The sequence below is a fragment of the Amphibalanus amphitrite genome, unplaced genomic scaffold (assembly GCF_019059575.1).
Source record: "Amphibalanus amphitrite isolate SeventyFive unplaced genomic scaffold, NRLGWU_Aamphi_draft 001056F_arrow, whole genome shotgun sequence".
In the NCBI taxonomy this organism is placed as follows: Eukaryota; Metazoa; Arthropoda; class Thecostraca; order Balanomorpha; family Balanidae; genus Amphibalanus; species Amphibalanus amphitrite.
Window position 1 is genome coordinate 110,937 of NW_024882550.1, and position 17,605 is coordinate 128,541.

General features: G+C 46.2%; 1 protein-coding gene across 1 annotated transcript; it reads right to left on the reverse strand.

Moving 5' to 3' along the window:
• Positions 1-1,600: 1,600 nt before the first annotated feature.
• LOC122369624 (NPC intracellular cholesterol transporter 2-like) lies at positions 1,601-17,357 on the reverse strand. The gene is made up of 4 exons (XM_043344514.1): positions 16,977-17,357; positions 4,289-4,372; positions 3,274-3,452; positions 1,601-2,760 (listed from the first exon to the last, which is right to left on the reverse strand). The coding sequence occupies exons 1-4, from the start codon at positions 17,059-17,061 to the stop codon at positions 2,674-2,676; spliced, it is 435 nt and encodes a 144-aa protein (XP_043200449.1). The 5' UTR covers positions 17,062-17,357; the 3' UTR covers positions 1,601-2,673.
• Between the last annotated feature and the right edge of the window lie 248 nt (positions 17,358-17,605).

A 17,605-nucleotide genomic window follows, 5' to 3' on the forward strand; every position in this document is an offset into this window, starting at 1 on the left:
AGAAATAATTTTCAACTTTGTTGCATGGCCCTTGCACGGAAGTCAAGAAGTGAGTGACTACCAATGACTGACAAGGTGGTGACTGTGCAGAAAGTGGAGGACCTCATCCTTACAGATCGTCGTGTGACCTTTTAGATGATTGTGCAACAGAAAGGTTTCGATGCTGGCAGTGCCTGAAAATATTATCAGCGAAGAACTACAGACGATAAAGGAGTCAGCCCGCTTAGAAGTTCGTGTGTCTACTTTGTTCAAGAGAAAAATGCGTCTTGGCCCTTCGAAATGAAAACTAGGCCTTTTTTAGGAAATTGAAGACATCTTCGATCATTTGATGACTTGTGACGAATGATGGGTCTATGTGTATGATCCAGAGACAAAAAGATGATCAAGAAGTTTAAGCACGGCACATCTGTCCTTCTTAAAAGGCGAAGATGCAGAAGCCGATATGGAAGGTCAATGCTATCAGTGTTCTAGATCTGGCGTAGGATAGTCATTACCGACTGTCTTGATGATGGTCGGATAATGATAAGCAAGCACTACTGCACACTTTTGAAGAAGTTGCGAGATGGCCTCAAGCAAAATCGCCGCAAAAAAAGCCCAAGAAAGATGTTTTATCCGCACCGACAGCGATAAGCGTCGAAGGACGCCTATTCGTCCTGAGCTGCGATTGAAGAAACAACATGATGTGGACATCAAATCCTACCGCATCTAACAAATGCACCTGGCCAGGTATTAACTGACTTTTGATTGTTACGGGAGATGAAGAATCCACACTATGGCCGGTGTTTTATGGACAGAAATGACGTCATTGATGAGGTGGAGCAGTGATTTACGGGACAGTGCGAAGGTCCTGCAATGACCGCCTGAGGCAGCTGAAGAAACGATGCAATAAGTTTGCGGTCGTGTGTGGTGACCTGTAAAGGAGTAATGAACATCATGTAAAAAAATCAGATTTCTATCTCATCTAATTCATGGTGATGATCAGAACTTTTCGATACCCCCTCGTATTTCCACTTAAGTGTCAACAGAACTATATGAGAGGGCAAAAGCGCTGACTTCTTTGTCGTTGAGCGTCTGTTTTCTCAGTCTTCCTTCAGTTCCTATGCAGAGATATCGGGATGAGTGTTAAACAGCGTGCAAAACAGAGGTCTCGATGGCACCACTCGTCTATTTTCAACCACAGTTCGGCACTGTTCAACTTTAAAGTTTTAGACGGTGGGCACCTGATGAAGTGCAGCATGGAAGCATGTTTGCTGGCTGCTGCATATCTGTCCCATGAATAGCGCTATCAAATGATTGAAGTCTGAAGACAGCTTTTTTAGCTTTAGCGCATGTTTTATAAATCTGCACATTGACCGATGGTGGTGTTCGAGATAAATGAACTTTTGATGACTGAAATGATTAAATAATTGGGTAAGGAAGTGCGCGGCGTCCTATCAATTTGAGCTCATCGTGTTTGACCTTTTCACGTAACATTGTGGAATAGGCCTCGCCAATTATTCATGCTCTTTCAAAGCCCACCTATATGTTCCAGGCGAAAAAAGCGATGCGTGAAATAAAAACAACCAGCATGAGCATACCTAACCTTCTACCTCCGATTGGCAACGATTTAATTGAAGTTTATTAGCACATAACAAACATTTACACAACGTACGCATGTCACAACGCTCGCTTTTGCCGCCTACCGGTGCATGAGTTGCGATTCTTCGCCTCTTTAGAACCACATGCCAGATTCATAAAACATTGGGGTAACACGATCGATTGTATCACAAACGGTAGCCAGGTAATTTAGCGTACCGGTCGGCGGTCATTATAAAAATGATATGGTCTCTCGTCGTTTTAGAGCTTGTAAGCACAAATACATTTTAACTCACAAATTATGCATTGTGACACCACACTGGGAGAAAGAACAAACATGAAACGCTTGTAAAAAGAAAACATTTTCCTGAAACGCAGCATTGTAGCATAATTAAAACGCAACAGCTGTGCGAACACCTCGACGTGATCTATACGGCACCCGGTAAGATCACACAATGCTGAATCTACACAATGTAGCTGCCACAATGCTGAATGTTTTAGCATGCATTTCGGCGTGTGGCCGCCCATGACTTTACTGGGAACTGCTTTCAACGTCCAAAGACCTCAACATTTTATTCGTGGGTTTACCGAATCATCAATATGTGTACCTATAGAAGCCTGTTCGCTATAATTTTCACGTGTGCATGCAGCTGCAAGATGACTCTTGGTGACACAAGATAGCCCTGTTGTGGTACATGTTTCTTCAGGATTCGGCTCCCGTCCAGCAGGCTCGCCCTCGCGCACACACTGCTACTCGCCGCCTGTGACATGGTCGCATAGATAGCATCTCGGAGGCGCGCAGCGGCGTGTAATGACATTCACCACACGAGTACAGCATTCCGGTCAACGGCCGGTGGATCCGTGATCAGATCGCGACCCGGTTGACGACAGCAAGAGGAGTCGCCCCGACTTCACTGACTGTCAGGGGAGTCCACGTGCATGGGGCTGTGTGAGGAACAGCCCGCACTGCGCACTGCTGGCACTGAGCTGACCTCACACTGTCCCCTGGCCGTGCCCGTGGAGGGGAGGAGCACCTGTCTCAGTCCCTGTGGCTGTCTCAGTCTCCGTAACTGTCTCTGGAGCATCTCCAAACGACACTTAGCGAATTCTCACTCGGATCAGGCTGCAGGCCACCGACTCGTCCGTCTCGGCATCCACCAGAAGGAACTCGACCTTTGCGCTGATCTGAAATTGAGGCACCGAGTTAGGATTTTGAACAGCTCTGGGTGCGTCGATCCCGAGCTAGGCAAGTGAAAATACCTTCCCATTTTGGCTATTTTGCTTACATATGCATCGACGCCTTTCATCGACGGGCTTTATCACGTGACACGCATACGTTGACATGCGTATAGGGAGACGGTACGACAATAATGTTATCTTCTAGGCAGATTATAGCATTCAAGGCTATAGAACTCCATAGCATTAAAAGACTGCACTGGATAAGCTACACTACAGATTCCATGCCCACCAAACAATTATGTTCAACCTGAAGAGAGGCGTTTCACGCCGGGGTAGGCCCTGGAGACGGTGATGCTTTACTCAAGCTGGAGTACATACACGCCCTGTAGACGAGTACCTTGTACTCATGCCGGGGTAGGCCCTGGAGACGGGTACCGTATACTGCCGCCGGGAGGCCCTGCAGACGGGTACCGTGTACTCACGCTGGGTAGGCCCTGGAGACGGGTACCGTGTACTCACGCTGGGGTAGGCCCTGGAGACGGGGATGTCGGCGCGGTAGACGTACTCCTGGCCGGGCTGGACGGGACAGGCGCCCTGCTGGAGGCCGCTGCACGCGTCCGACGGCACCCCGGCGAACGGCACGCGAATGCCGCCCAGAACACCGGTCACCTTGGCCTTCAGACGGTCGTACGGCTTATCTGCGGTCAGCAGCGGGTGGTGAGCGATGGACAGCCGGCGCCGCCACTGGTCAAACGACGGTGACAGATTGGACGATTCAGATTCATTACGAAGGTTTTTTCAGTGCTTTAGTGTTAATGTTTGACACTCGATAGGTGTCAAGATTAGTGCATGTGGACCTGAAGTGGCCAGGCCATAGGAAGCCGCGTTATTAGGTATTATCGCAGCTAGGGGCTAGAGCAAAGAATGTGTTTCGAAGCAAATGTTATTTTGTTAGATGCCTGGCGAATTTGATCACTTGATAATAAAACTAATTTACCGAGGAAAAACAAACTAGCGATTTAGGTCGAGCCAAAGCTGCTTGATCTCGTCATAATCACCGACAGCTCATGATGCCAGCACCCGTCCAGACAAGTCAACTTTCACTTAGGAGTTAGGACTAAGTCCGGGCGACCTAAAATCACAAATCACACATCACATCACCTAGGACTAATGTTCCCACCCCTCTTGTGTCCAGGGTTGCGGGGTCGATGGATTTTCGGCGACCCCGACTCCGACTCCGACTAGGCCCTGCTCCGGCTTTCCCGACTCAGGCTTTCAAAAGCCAACTCCGACTCGGGGCAGAATTTTCGACTCATACCGACTCCAACTCCGACTCCGCAGACCTGGCAGGGCTGCGGAGTCGCTGGATTTTCGGTGATTCCGACTCCGGCTCCGGTTTCCAAAATCAACTCCGACTCCGACTCCACTTCGAATGTCTCCGACTCCGACTCCGACTTCGCAGCCCTGCCTGTGTCTATTCCTGGCTGCGACTATGTAGTTACGGCTCAGCCCGACCCCACGACATGCAACTCACCTGGCCTGAAGCGGATGGTGATGCCGGTGTTGCCTCCCTTCGGCAGCGTGCACACCTTCCCCGTGCAGTTGTCCACCTTCACATCTGTCAAACAGCAAAGTCGCATAGTTGAAGAGAGGGAGATGGAGACCAGTCTACTCTTTTTAATCGCAGGCATATCCTGCACTTTTTAAAGCGTACCATTTCGGAGGTTTTTACGTCCTAAGGTTTCGCATAGGATTAGGTTTACGGTATGTAGGTATATTTAATATTTTCCAAACGGCAAACGGCCGGGGCATGTCCTGCCGTTTTTTGCACACGATACACTTTTGGCACATATACCTACAATGTCAGATCAAGTTCGTTCCAACCCAGGTCACCAGGTCACGTCAATTGACCTAACCTCAAGAACAAAAAAAAAATGATCGCATAGCCTTACAGACCGATTACTACGAGCCTGAGCGATTGATAAGAGTGTCGAGACGCATCGTTTTGGTATTTACCTATCATATACGGTGAACTGATATCAGGTCAATTTAGCGATATATCCATGATAAGGAAAAACTTAACTGCGTTTCTTTTCGGAAGTATATCATGCTTATCACTAGCGAACATTGTTCAACAGATTAATGCGCACTAAATTTGAAAACTGCATCCGGTTAAAACAAAATTTGAGTGGTTAAAACAATTGCTCACAACTCACATACTCACACGTGTGGACCGATATGCGACACTACCTTTTAAATCTTATTCAATTCATTGCACTGACCTAAGTAAAACTTAAGTTAACCATAAGTGACCTTTTAACCCTCGCCCGTATTAGACGGGGTCGAACGGACCCCCCTTCGGTTTTCGCGAATAACTCGCGTAAAAAACGGCCGATCGCGACGCATCTTTCAGTACCCTCGATTTTATCAATTTTACACCTACCCTGAAAATTTCATGACCCTGACCCAAATAACCTTTGACCTGTGACATATTTTCCGAAGGCATGTTTGGCCAGAAATGCGATTTGGTGTACCTACTAGTTATGTCGGCTCGCATTAGACGCACGTTTGCAGTCTTTGTATATGGTTTCAAATGTTGAAACATGTGGTATGATACTGGTCCCACGCATTGGGTGTCATGGTCACCTGAAGGTCAGGCCAGATCATTGACCTTTGAGGACCTCAGTTCACTTTTTTTGAGTGTCACATGTTTCTGGGCTAGTTTTCGCAGCTGATTTCGAATTTAGCAACCATTTGAACGAAGTACCTAGATTTGGTGCATTCGTAACATGTTACGAAGCTGTCAGAGGCGGTTGACACCTACTTTGAATACCCGGTAAGACCCCTACTTGGTGACCTGACCTGACCTGACCCGACCTGGCCTAAATGCATCAAGACATCATCTATGATCAAAACTAACATGCAATTCGTGATCGGCACCATGAAAAACTATAACAGCCTTACATTACGGAGTTCTAACAAGTCCCGATTTCTCCAACTTTGGGGTCATTGACCTGACCTGCAGGCTGCAAGGTCAATCGATGACCTAGGAACTTAACCCTCGCCGGCACAGGCCCTTTTACGTCCTTCGACGGCACAAGGGGGGAGGGGGTGGTACGGCTCCATCCTCGCGTTTGGCCCCTGATCGAGCTAGAGCTTCGCGGAAAAAGAGCGTGTTGCCCGTGACGAGCGAAAGCCGATGATACCCGATTTGAAGGTCCTAGGTCATCGGTTGACCTTCCAGGTCAGGTCAATGACCCAAAAGTCGGGAAACTCGGGACCTGTTAGAACGTCGAGAAGTGTGGCTGCTACGGGGTTTTCGGGGTACTGATCACGAATATCGTGTTAGTTTTGATTTCAAATGATGTCTTTAACCCGCGCCCTGCTGGGGGGGTGTTTGAACACCCCCCCTTGTGGTTTTTCGCGAATATCTCAAAAACGGCGGCGCGGAGCGCCGCCGTTTTTGGTACACCTTATCATACATCAATTCTACACATGTTGTGAAAATTTCAGACCAAGGTCATTCAAGGTCAGGTCACCAGGTCACTTGAAGTGACCTCACCTCATAAAAAGTTTCAATGTCTGCCATAGCTACACCGAGTGACCGATCGCTTTGAAACTTTCAGCGATTGCTAAGAGCAATAGCATGTACAAAATGTATATCTCAGAATTTTGATATCCATGACCTAAGGTCAGGTCAATTTTGCGACCTCCCCATTATAAGTCAATGGGAGAAAATTGAAATGCGCCTCTTTTGGACGACAGACATTATAAACACTCCCAAACACCGAATTACAAGTGGTTTAGACACACTGAACATGAAAATGGTGTCCGTGACCCCTGTTTATGCCCTGAGGTCATGTTAGGTCACGAATGGTATCTAACAGTTTTTCTCAAATAACTTTTGATAGAGGCATGCTAGAGCGATGAAAACGCCTTAGATGTGTTCAGCTCGACGATACGGATCGACTGATATGCAACATGACCCTTTCCGGTCAGGTCATGACCTTGACCTGAGGTCAAATTTTCAAGTTGACCTTTCAAGGTCAAGTTATAGTTCATTCGATGCGTCTTGACGAGAGGAACACGATGCCGGTAAAAGTAAGCTCGTACAAGGCTTGGGTCAAAAGTTATTGCAGAAAAACTGTTTCCGAAAAAATCAGCTATTTTTGCAGTTTTTGCCCCCTGCAGGCAAAACCGTTGACGTTAGGTCAAATCTGAGAGAATTACTCAGAAAGGGCGTTAATAGGGCTATCGAATGCGCTTTTCCGCGGCGCTGTAGCTCTATTGGTTCCCGAGTTATGCGTTGGCTTCTTGGAAATTTTCGACATTCGACTCTGAAATCGGCGAAATTTTGCCTTCAATGACCTCTGGTGACCTGACCTTTGACCTGACCAAAAAATTGACCGAAGTGATTTCGTCATTATTTTTGACGCTCTTTCGAACGCCGCCTTCCGCGTATCGCTACGTGGCCCAGGAGCCGAGTTAGAAGGGGGGTGTTCAAACACCCCCCCCCCCCCCAGCAGGGCGTGGAAATCCAGGACCCCCAGCCGGGCGCGGGTTAAGCATTTAGACCAGGTCGGGTCAGATCAGGTCAGGTCAACCAGTAGGAATCGCGACGGGTATCCGTAGTACGTGTCAACCGCCTCTGATAGCCTTGTAACATGTTACGAAAGCACCAAAACTACTTCGTAAATGTTCAAATGGTTGCTGAATTTGAATTCAGCTCCAAAAACTAGCCTAGAACCATGTAAAACTCGAAAAAGTGAGCCGAGGTCACCAAAGGTCAATGACCTGGCCTGACCTTCAGGTGATCTTGACATCCACCCTAATGCATGAGAGCAACGTCATATCACATGTATGAACGCTTGAAAGCACGAAAAGCTTACAAACGCGTGGCTAATGCGAGCCGACATACGCCGAATCGCGATTCCGGCCAAACATGGTCTCGGAAAATAGGTCACAGGTCAAAGGTCATTTGGCTCACGGTCATGAAGTTATATGATTATTAGATGTAAAACTTATCAATGCGAGGGTACTGAAAGTTTCGTCGCGATCGGCCGCTTTTTACGCGAGTTATTTGCGAAAAACCTTAGGGGGTTGCATCACCCCCCCCCCCCCCCGTGCCGGCGAGGGATAGAGTACTTACATAGATGATTACAAGATATGAATGTCTTTATGCCTCAAAGATCTATTTATGTTAGTGGAAGAGCTTTAAAGGACTTTCGGATCTTTTTCCTCGTTGTTGTAAGTTCTAGCTCACGAGTTATGTGCCGATTTGTTTACCTGCAAACGTCAAAATCTATGTAGAAGAAACAAACATTGCCGTTCAATAGCCCCTGGTGGCCTATTAACCTTGCCTTCACTTAAAAATGGCCGACTACTTTCTTTGTGGCATTTGGTGACATTTTGAACACTGATAGATAACGAATTTTATCCACGTGACCAGAGAGCTTACGTGAAATGACCATAGTCACATGAACCGGGAGGCGGGAGTTGAATGCAAATGTATGTAGGTAAATGCTCCCCTCTTCCCTCTCCCCCGCCTCGATGTGTTACGATCTGACTACCACCCTGGTGGCCTCTAATGGAACGAATGAGTGTGTGCAATTTGTAACTCGTCCCATATCAGTTTTGATGTCCTGTCCCGTCTTGAGCGTGGTGGTCGGCGGGCGACTGCAGGTTAGGCAACCCGCACTGCACCAATATCGGTGGCGGGAACTTCGGGCCGTGCGGATCCCACTGTCTGCTGCCTCTTAGCATCTGTCTATTCTGTTGAGGGATAGGCTGCTTTCTTATAATTACTTGAAAACTACAGTGCTGAGATTTCATCTGAATGCCTGAGCCCTGACCAACCAACTAACTATATGATAAGCCACTAGTAGCATAAGCTACAAAACGAGTGAGTCATGTTTCAGGCATGATAATGCGACTTGATCAATGCATAAACAAAGACGCTTAAACGAAAATCCTCTTTCTGTTCTCTCTCTAGGAAATTCTAACGAGCTCAAAGGATTCATGTCCAAGTCAATCCCATGGCCGTGTCTAAACCGTCCTTGTCTCGAGCCAACTGATTCCCTGCGAACATAGAGATCACAGTGATATGATATAGGTATACTTATTCTCAGATAAAGTTATGATATTTTAGGCGAGGATATAATTATATACAGTACCTATAAATTCTTATATTCTTATGGTTTATTATTAATTGGTTGAGGTACAAAAAATAACCTACTTAGGGATACTTCTGGACGTCTATCAATTCAGCGGCAACGAATATCAGCCTCACAGCAGCATATTTCGGGGTCTTTCGATTTGGCTGAGAATCGGTATACAGGGCCTCCTCGATGCGCTGATTCCGAAAATGTACCTCTTTGGGGTGGTATTTTGCACCGTTAACGAGTTAACGGCCATTTAACATTTTAACGGGAAACGGCGGGGTCTTTCGATTTGGCTGAAAATCGGTATACAGGGCCTCCTCGATGCGCTGATTCCGAAAATGTACCTCTTTGGGGTGGTATTTTGCACCGTTAACGAGTTAACGATCAATTAACATTTTAACGGGAAACGGCGGGGTCTTTCGATTTGGCTAAAAATCGGTATACAGGGCCTCCTTGATGCGCTGATTCCGAAAATGTACCTCTTTGGGGTGGTATTTTGCACCGTTAACGAGTTAACGGCCATTTAACATTTAAACGGGAAACGGCGGGGTCTTTCGATTTGGCTGAAAATCAGTATACAGGGCCTCCTCGATGCGCTGATTCCGAAAATGTACCTCTTTGGGGTGGTATTTTGCACCGTTAACGAGTTAACGACCGATTAACATTTTAACGGGAAACGGCGGGGTCTTTCGATTTGGCTAAAAATCGGTATACAGGGCCTCCTTGATGCGCTGATTCCGAAAATGTACCTCTTTTGAGTGGTATTTTGCACCGTTAACGAGTTATCGGCCATTTAACATTTTAACGGGAAACAGCGGGGTCTTTCGATTTGGCTGAAAATCGGTATACAGGGCCTCCTCGATGCGCTGATTCCGAAAATGTACCTCTTTGGGGTGGTATTTTGCACCGTTAACGAGTTAACGGCCAGTTAACATTTTAACCGGAAACGGCGGGGTCTTTCGAATTGGCTGAAAACCGGTATACGGAAAACTCCTCGATGCGCTGATTCCGAAAATGTATCTCTCTGGGGTGGTATTTTGCACCGTTAACGAGTTAACGGCCATTTAACATTTTAACAGGAAACGGCGGGGTCTTTCGATTTGGCTGAAAATCGGTATACAGGGCCTCCTCGATGCGCTGATTCCGAAAATGTACCTCTTTGGGGCGGTATTTTGCACTGTTAACGAGTTAACGGCCAGTTAACATTTTAATGGGAAACGGCGGGGTCTTTCGAATTGGCTGAAAATCGGTATACAGGGCCTCCTCGATGCGCTGATTCCGAAAATGTAAATCTTTGGGGTGGTATTTTGCACCGTTAACGAGTTAACGGCCATTTAACATTTTAACGGGAAACAGCGGGGTCTTTCGATTTGGCTGAAAATCGGTGTCCAGGGCCTTCTCGATGCGCTGATTCCGAAAATGTACCTCTTTTGGGTGGTATTTTGCACCGTTAACGAGTTAACGACCAATTAACACTTTAACGGGAAACGGCGGGGTGTTTCGATTTCGCTGAAAATCGGTATACCGGGCCTCCTCGATGCGCTGATTCCGAAAATGTACCTCTTTGGGGTGGTATTTTGCACCGTTAACGAGTTAACGGCCATTTAACATTTTAACGGGAAACGGCGGGGTCTTTCGATTTGGCTGACAATCGGTATACCGGGCCTCCTCGATGCGCTGATTCCGAAAATGTACCTCTTTGAGGTGGTATTTCGCATCGTTAACGAGTTAACGATCCGTTAACATTTCAGCAGCATATATCGATTTCAGCAGCAAATTTTCGGGGTCTTTCGATTTGGCTTAAAATCGGCATATTCCCGCATTTTAACGGGAATCGGCGTGGTCTTTCGATTTGGCTTAAAATCGGTATACAGGGCCTCTTCGATGCGCTGATTCCGAAAATGTACCTCTTTTGGGTGGTATTTTGCACCGTTTTTGCACCGCAAAATACCACCCCAAAGAGGCACATTTTCGAAATCAGCGCATCGAGGAGGCCCTGTATACCGATTTTCAGCGAAATCGAAAGACCCCGCCGTTTCCCGTTAAAATGTTATTTGGTCGTTAACTCGTTAACGGTGCAAAATACCACCCTAAATAGGCACATTTTCGGAATCAGCGCATCGAGGAGGCCCTGCATACCGATTTTCAGCCAAATCGAAAGACCCCGCTGTTTCCCGTTACAATGTTAACTGGCCATTAACTCGTTAACGGTGCAAAATACCACCCCAAAAAGGTACATTATCGAAATCACCGCATCGAGGAGGCCCTGTATACCGATTTTCAGCCAAATCGAAAGACCCCGCCGTTTCCCATTAAAATGTTAAATGGCCGTTAACTCGTTAACGGTGCAAAATACCACCCCAAAGAGGTACATTTTCGGAATCAGCGCATCGAGGAGGCCCTGTATACCGATTTTCAGCCAAATCGAAAGACTCCAAAAATTTGCTGCTGAAATCGATATATGCTGCTGAAATGTTAACGGTTCGTTAACTCGTTAACGGTGCAAAATACCACCCCAAAGAGGCATATTTTCGGAATCAGCGCATCGAGGAGGCCCTGTATACCGATTTTCAGCCAAATCGAAAGACCCCGCTGTTTCCCGTTAAAATGTTAAATGGCCGATAACTCGTTAACGGTGCAAAATACCACCCCAGAGAGGTACATTTTCGGAATCAGCGCATCGAGGAGGCCCTGGATACCAATTTTCAGCCAAATCGAAAGACCCCGCCGTTTCCCGTTAAAATGTTAAATGGCCGTTAACTCGTTAACGGTGCAAAATACCACCCCAAAGACGTACATTTTCGGAATCAGCGCATCGAGGAGGCCCTGTATACCGATTTTCAGCCAAATCGAAAGACCCCGCTGTTTCCCGTTAAAATGTTAACTGGCCGTTAACTCGTTAACGGTGCAAAATACCACCCCAAAGGGATACATTTTCGGAATCAGCGCATCGAGGAGGCCCTGTATACCGATTTTCAGCCAAATAGAAAGACCCCGCCGTTTCCCGTTAAAATGTTAAATAGCCGTTAACTCGTTAACGGTACAAAATACCACCCCAGAGAGGTACATTTTCGGAATCAGCGCATCGAGGAGGCCCTGTATACCGATTTTCAGCCAATTCGAAAGACCCCGCTGTTTCCCGTTAAAATGTTAACTGGCCGTTAACTCGTTAACGGTGCAAAATACCACCCCAAAGGGGTACATTTTCGGGATTAGCGCATCGAGGAGGCCCTGTATACCGATTTTCAGCCAAATCGAAAGACCCCGCTGTTTCCCGTTAAAATGTTAACCCTCGCCCATGTAGTTGGTGCAACCCCCCCCCCCCTGAGGTTTTTCGGAAATAGTGCAAAAACGGCGGCGCGCAGCGCCGCCAAATTTGGGGTACCTTATGGGGCAAACCTTGCGCATCTTTTGATAAAAAAAAAAAATTGACCGGGTCATGTCAGGTCACGGAGTTATGACGTCACAAAGGGAACAGCCTCCGGCCGGATTTTCACAAACTGAGTGCCAACGCCCGAGGTTTCCTGCCGGTGGTACGGACATCGGTTGATGGATCGTGATGAACATTCCCATGCATGTTGGGGCAAGTATTGGCTATCATATGGTATAAGAAACTTGACCGGGTCAGGTCAGGTCACGGAGCTATGACGTCACAAGAGGAACAGCGTCCGGTACTATTTTTGAAAAGCGCCCGAACCACTATTTTGCTAATTCTTGTCACCTCAATGGGAATATGCAGCAATATTAGCTTCTATAGGGAGCAAATGGACATCCCAAATCCAAAAATACAATCAGATTTCAAAAATTTAAATTTTGATTTTTCGAATTTCTGCCGCCGACTGTGACCTTGCCGACTTCCGGCGCTCCCAACGCGCCATTTTTAGAGCTAGGGAAACGAAATACATACCAAACGATGGAGAATTGATCAAGGAACACGATAGTGAAGGTTTCAAGTCGATATCTCCCACCGTTTTGCCGCAATCGCCGCGGAAAATTTGAAAAAGTCTATTTTTCCGAAAATTTGACCTTTGACTGGTCAAAAGTAGGTCAAATGTTGACCTAGGACCAAAAAATATACCACCAATCGCGAGATCTCGGCGAGAGCAATCCGTTGGTCTTTTCCGCTAAGCTCTACGACGCTCCGTTTTCAAACGCCAAGGGGGGGGGGTCGCACCCCCCCCCCCCCCTGCATGGGCGAAGGTGGCAGATCGCCGTTTACGGGCGAGGGTTAAATGGCCGATAACTCGTTAACGGTGCAAAATACCACCCCAGAGAGGTACATTTTGGAATCAGCGCATCGAGGAGGCCCTGTATACCGATTTTCAGCCAAATCGAAAGACCCCGAAATATGCTGCTGTGAGGCTGATATTCGTTGCTGCTGAATTGATAGACGTTACTTCTGGCTATCTACGGTTCACTATAATCCGCTATTGTTAATCACCTGCACAGCTGCAACAATGGAATGTGGGCGCAGCGTTAGCGGTTCTCCACTTATTATGAGTTGTAATTAATAACTTATAATTAATCAATGGGTTACACACTCATTGAGCTGAAGATTTATCTAAGCTTTATGTAGTAAAAGCTACATAACGCATTTAACAACCATGAATCGTTAAGTCTCAGCAGTTTCAGATTAATCATCATAAGCTCAACATGCTTTAGTTCTGCGTGCCTGCCGATTTAGTTCTGCGGGCCTTCTGATAACAGTCAGCGTGCACAGTGCACAGATTCGTTCAAGAACATCCAGTGCATCCAGCAACGTACTAGATTGAATGAATGGAAATACGTCTTGAGGCAAAGTAGTCCGGTCATACGGAGTCAAAAGTGACATTCATGCCATCCATCTTTCATTGCGTCTGCATCAATACCATTCGGACGTCGATCCATTAAAAGTTGAAAAATAACAATTGATCCAATGAAACAGCGAAGCGATAGGTAACTACGTCAACAGATGACAAAACGAAATTGTCAACAAAACTCAGAATTTTTATTATGTCAATTTCTAATCAAGCAGGGTCAGTGAAATCATGGTCAAGGTCAATGTCAGAAGAAGAAGCTTTTTAAAACAGTTTACCGTTTAATGAACGTATAAATAAACGCTTATTTATACGTCCGTGTTGTAATGCATTGAGATTCAAAAAGTAAAATAAAGAAATAAAGAAATAAAAAAGAAAGAAAATAAAGAAGCGTACCAATAAGATTGCTGGACGGAGGGCGTCATGTCTGGATTATTTCCCTGTGAAATGGTGTAATTCGTTCTTAACTATCAGAGCCTGGATTTTGTTGAGCCTCGATTAGTCTCGAGCCTCGAAACTTCTTTAGCATGTAACCTTTAACCGGGAACAACGCCCTAGGTCCTTAGGTGCGTAATATTTTTCTGTCGTAAACAAGCATCATAATGACACGTTTTCAAACTACTGTTATGCATCGCTAGACGCGAGCATACCTACCGATCTGACGCTGGCTAGTTCGCCCGGTCGCACTCACGTCAGCAACAGTCAAAACTACGCAATAGGAAACAAAACGATATTGCAGGACTTTGTCATTTGCGCAACACAGTGGCAATGAAGAGAGCATTAAGCGGTTGAGGCGGTACCTAAAGAATCGTACAATATCACACAATGGCAGAAAAACCGCTGCCGTTGGGAAAGGCCAAAAACTTGTTTTATCCCTGCAGCATGTATGATCTGGCTATGTATTATGTTTCTCAACCAAGTGTGTAAGCGGGCTGAAGCCTAGGCAGCGAATAGGACGAAGGACGTTTGGTAGTACAATGACTTAAATTAGGTAACCGCTTAATAACTTAAAGGAAATAGTTCACTTTTAACATGGGGTTTTGAACTGGAATAGCAGTTTCGTAGCTTGAGCTGAGACAGGCACAAATCAGGAGCTTTTACGGCTCAACGATCACCCTAGACGAAAATATTCCATTTCTCGTTCCGAAAAGAGTGCCTTGCAGAGGAATGTGTGCCTTGTACAGGAATGCAGCCACGTCATCGTCAGCCAATCAGCATGCTGCTTACAGCCAATGCAGCATGCGTAGGTTTGAACTACGCAATATGATTGGTCAACGCGTAATAAGCTTCCGCGTCGAACATTATTTTACATAGAATATAGTTCGTCCTATATTAAAATATAGAAAATAATTGTTTTTACAAAAAGGTTTTATTTTATTTTCTGATCATTTTGAGCATAACAAATCATAAATCCATAGCAAAATACTAATTTCAGGAAAGTGAACTGTTTCCTTTAATGTTCTGTTACTATGAGGTAATTCTATTTCTGACATCAATCGTCTAACCTGTATCTCACACTTATCGACAGTGGCTCGAATTATCTTTCTTTCATACCGGCTGTGTTGTATTACGACAGATTTGCAAAACTTAGCAGAAACTTAGCTAGCTTAGCATAGCAGCCAATCTTTGGACGCATTATGTAGCAAATCTAGGCACATATCACTTATCAGGCCAGTTAACCGAGCTTTGACGTCGCATGTCAAGTTGTGTTTGGCTAAAATTGGCGGTTTCGATACGTGGGCAAGGTTACCTGCCCTTTTTGCTGTATGTTTCTTCGTTGCAAGCGAGCTAATTGGTGCTTATTGCTATCCTAGGAGCCATGTAAGGTTGCCCCGTGGTCAAATTAATGCGAGACCATGAATGATTATTGGTTGCGGCCAATGTAAAACTTTTTGTGGGGTCAATTCTAGCCATTTTAACTCGTTTTAGGCATCCTGAGCCTAAATGATTATTTTTTCATATCACAACAGGCGTTTATTGATCGCGGTACTGAAGCCTAAGGATTATTGTTAAGATAGATACGGATGTCAGGTTGATAAACGTCTACAATTTTTTTTTTTTTTTTGTAAATGATCCGCCTTTGCGTGCACTTTTCAAGGTCGTTTCAGGTCACTGAGGTCAGTTTTGACATTTTCCCAGCAGAAGCAAACTATTCTACACCTCTTGATGATTGTCTGCACAATTCACCTTTTAATCAGATATTGACCTATCAAAATGCCTTGTACGGAAATGAGGTATTGAGGATGAAGTAATGAAACCTTGCTGTTTATAAATCATTCCTCGCACTTGTGGGGTCAGATGGACCCATTTCATTTAACACGAATAGGTATGTTGTACAGTGGATCGCAACGAAACTTTAAAGACATTCGAGTTGCTCAATTTTATACCGACCTTAAAAAGTGACCCTGACTCAAATGATTTTTTACCTGTAACCGTTTTATCGACACCATGTTATGCCGACTTGGCAAATTGACTTATAGCAACGTGCATTCTGTGCGTTTGCAGATTTTTCAAATTAGCACTTGATAATATTCCAACCTGTGCAATATTGTCTATCCCATGGTCATGGTAGGTGTCAAGGTAACGCTAACGTCAGGTCAAAGTTATTGACCTTTGGTGACCTCGGCTGACAGTTTTGAGTTTTACGATTTTGTATGGTCGTTTTTTAATCAGATCAATCAGATACCGAACAGCTTGGGGTTCCTATCGATCCCCCCCCCCCTTTATACCTACCTATGCGGCTGTGAATACGTGGAAACGGACAACGGTCAAGATTTTAAGAGGTACGTTATCACTTAGCTTTGTGAAGGTCTAATTTTTATTATATAATAACAAACAGATCACATGCTACATAACTATATATACCTACATACTTGGATCTTCAAAAATATTGTTACGAGAAGTTGCGATTGCAGGGCAAAAAAAATTGTAAGTTCTGAACTCTCCCATAGCCTTAGCTTGACCCAAAAATTGTTTCGATGAAAACTTTTGTATGCTTCATGACAAGAGATGTGTACGCGACAGCGAGTTCTCCTGGTACGATATCGATGGAAGTGATAAGATCTGAGTTACAACGGTGCTAAATAAATAAGTCGTCGCGACAGGATATTATCAACATCGTATCGACATGATGGTCTGCACTTTTTATCACCCGAGTCAGCCTCGCTGTGACGTGCGAGGCTGACAAATGGCACGCGCACGTCCCACTTTTTCGTCTGGTCGTCAACGCACGTGTGTCACTGCCCCTGGTCGCCCCGGGTCTCACTTTGACTCTTCCTGCCACAGCGGGCCTCGGTCAGGTGGGCGGTCACTCCGAGCAGCACGATCAGCAGCAGCACGCGGCACGCCATGGTCTCACTGTCAGCGGTCCGTTGACGACTGCCCGCCGCCGGAGCCGGCGCGCCTTTTACACGCCGGCTCCCGCCGCGGCCGGCCTTCCAAGGTGAGCCGAGAGCGGCGCCATCAGCACTCTGCCAAACAACCGGGGCACCGGAGAGAAAGGAGGCAGGACGGTCGGCCGGCGCCCTCCACCCTGACCTGACCGGAGCCGGGGCGTGCACGGGTCCCACTGACCTCTGTCGGTGCCGACAGGCGGAACTGGACCGCCGACCGACCGACTGCCGATCGACGGCGACGACACAGCGGAAACGGTGGCCGGCGATCGCGCCGTCTGTTTTTATCAGATACTCAGCTGCCGGTCTGTGACGTATGTTGTACTCTCGACACTGACCGCGTGGAGGCTTTGGTCGTGTTGACTGTTGACATGATATTTATCGTACACGACTCCAAACGGCACGCTGCTCAATCGCAACACGTGTAAACTAACGAACGCTTTTCGAAGATATCTTCCGAAGAAACGCATGAACATAAATGGGTAGGGAAAGGGGTAGATAA

Coding starts and splice junctions, on each gene's coding strand:
- LOC122369624 (XM_043344514.1), bottom strand. CDS start 17,061: ATGGCGTGCCGCGTGCTGCTGCTGATCGTGCTGCTCGGAGTGACCGCC. Junction 4,373..16,976: donor CTGTGGCAGGAAGAGTCAAA/GTGAGACCCGGG, acceptor GCTGTTTGACAG/ATGTGAAGGTGGACAACTGC. Junction 3,453..4,288: donor CACCATCCGCTTCAGGCCAG/GTGAGTTGCATG, acceptor TGCTGACCGCAG/ATAAGCCGTACGACCGTCTG.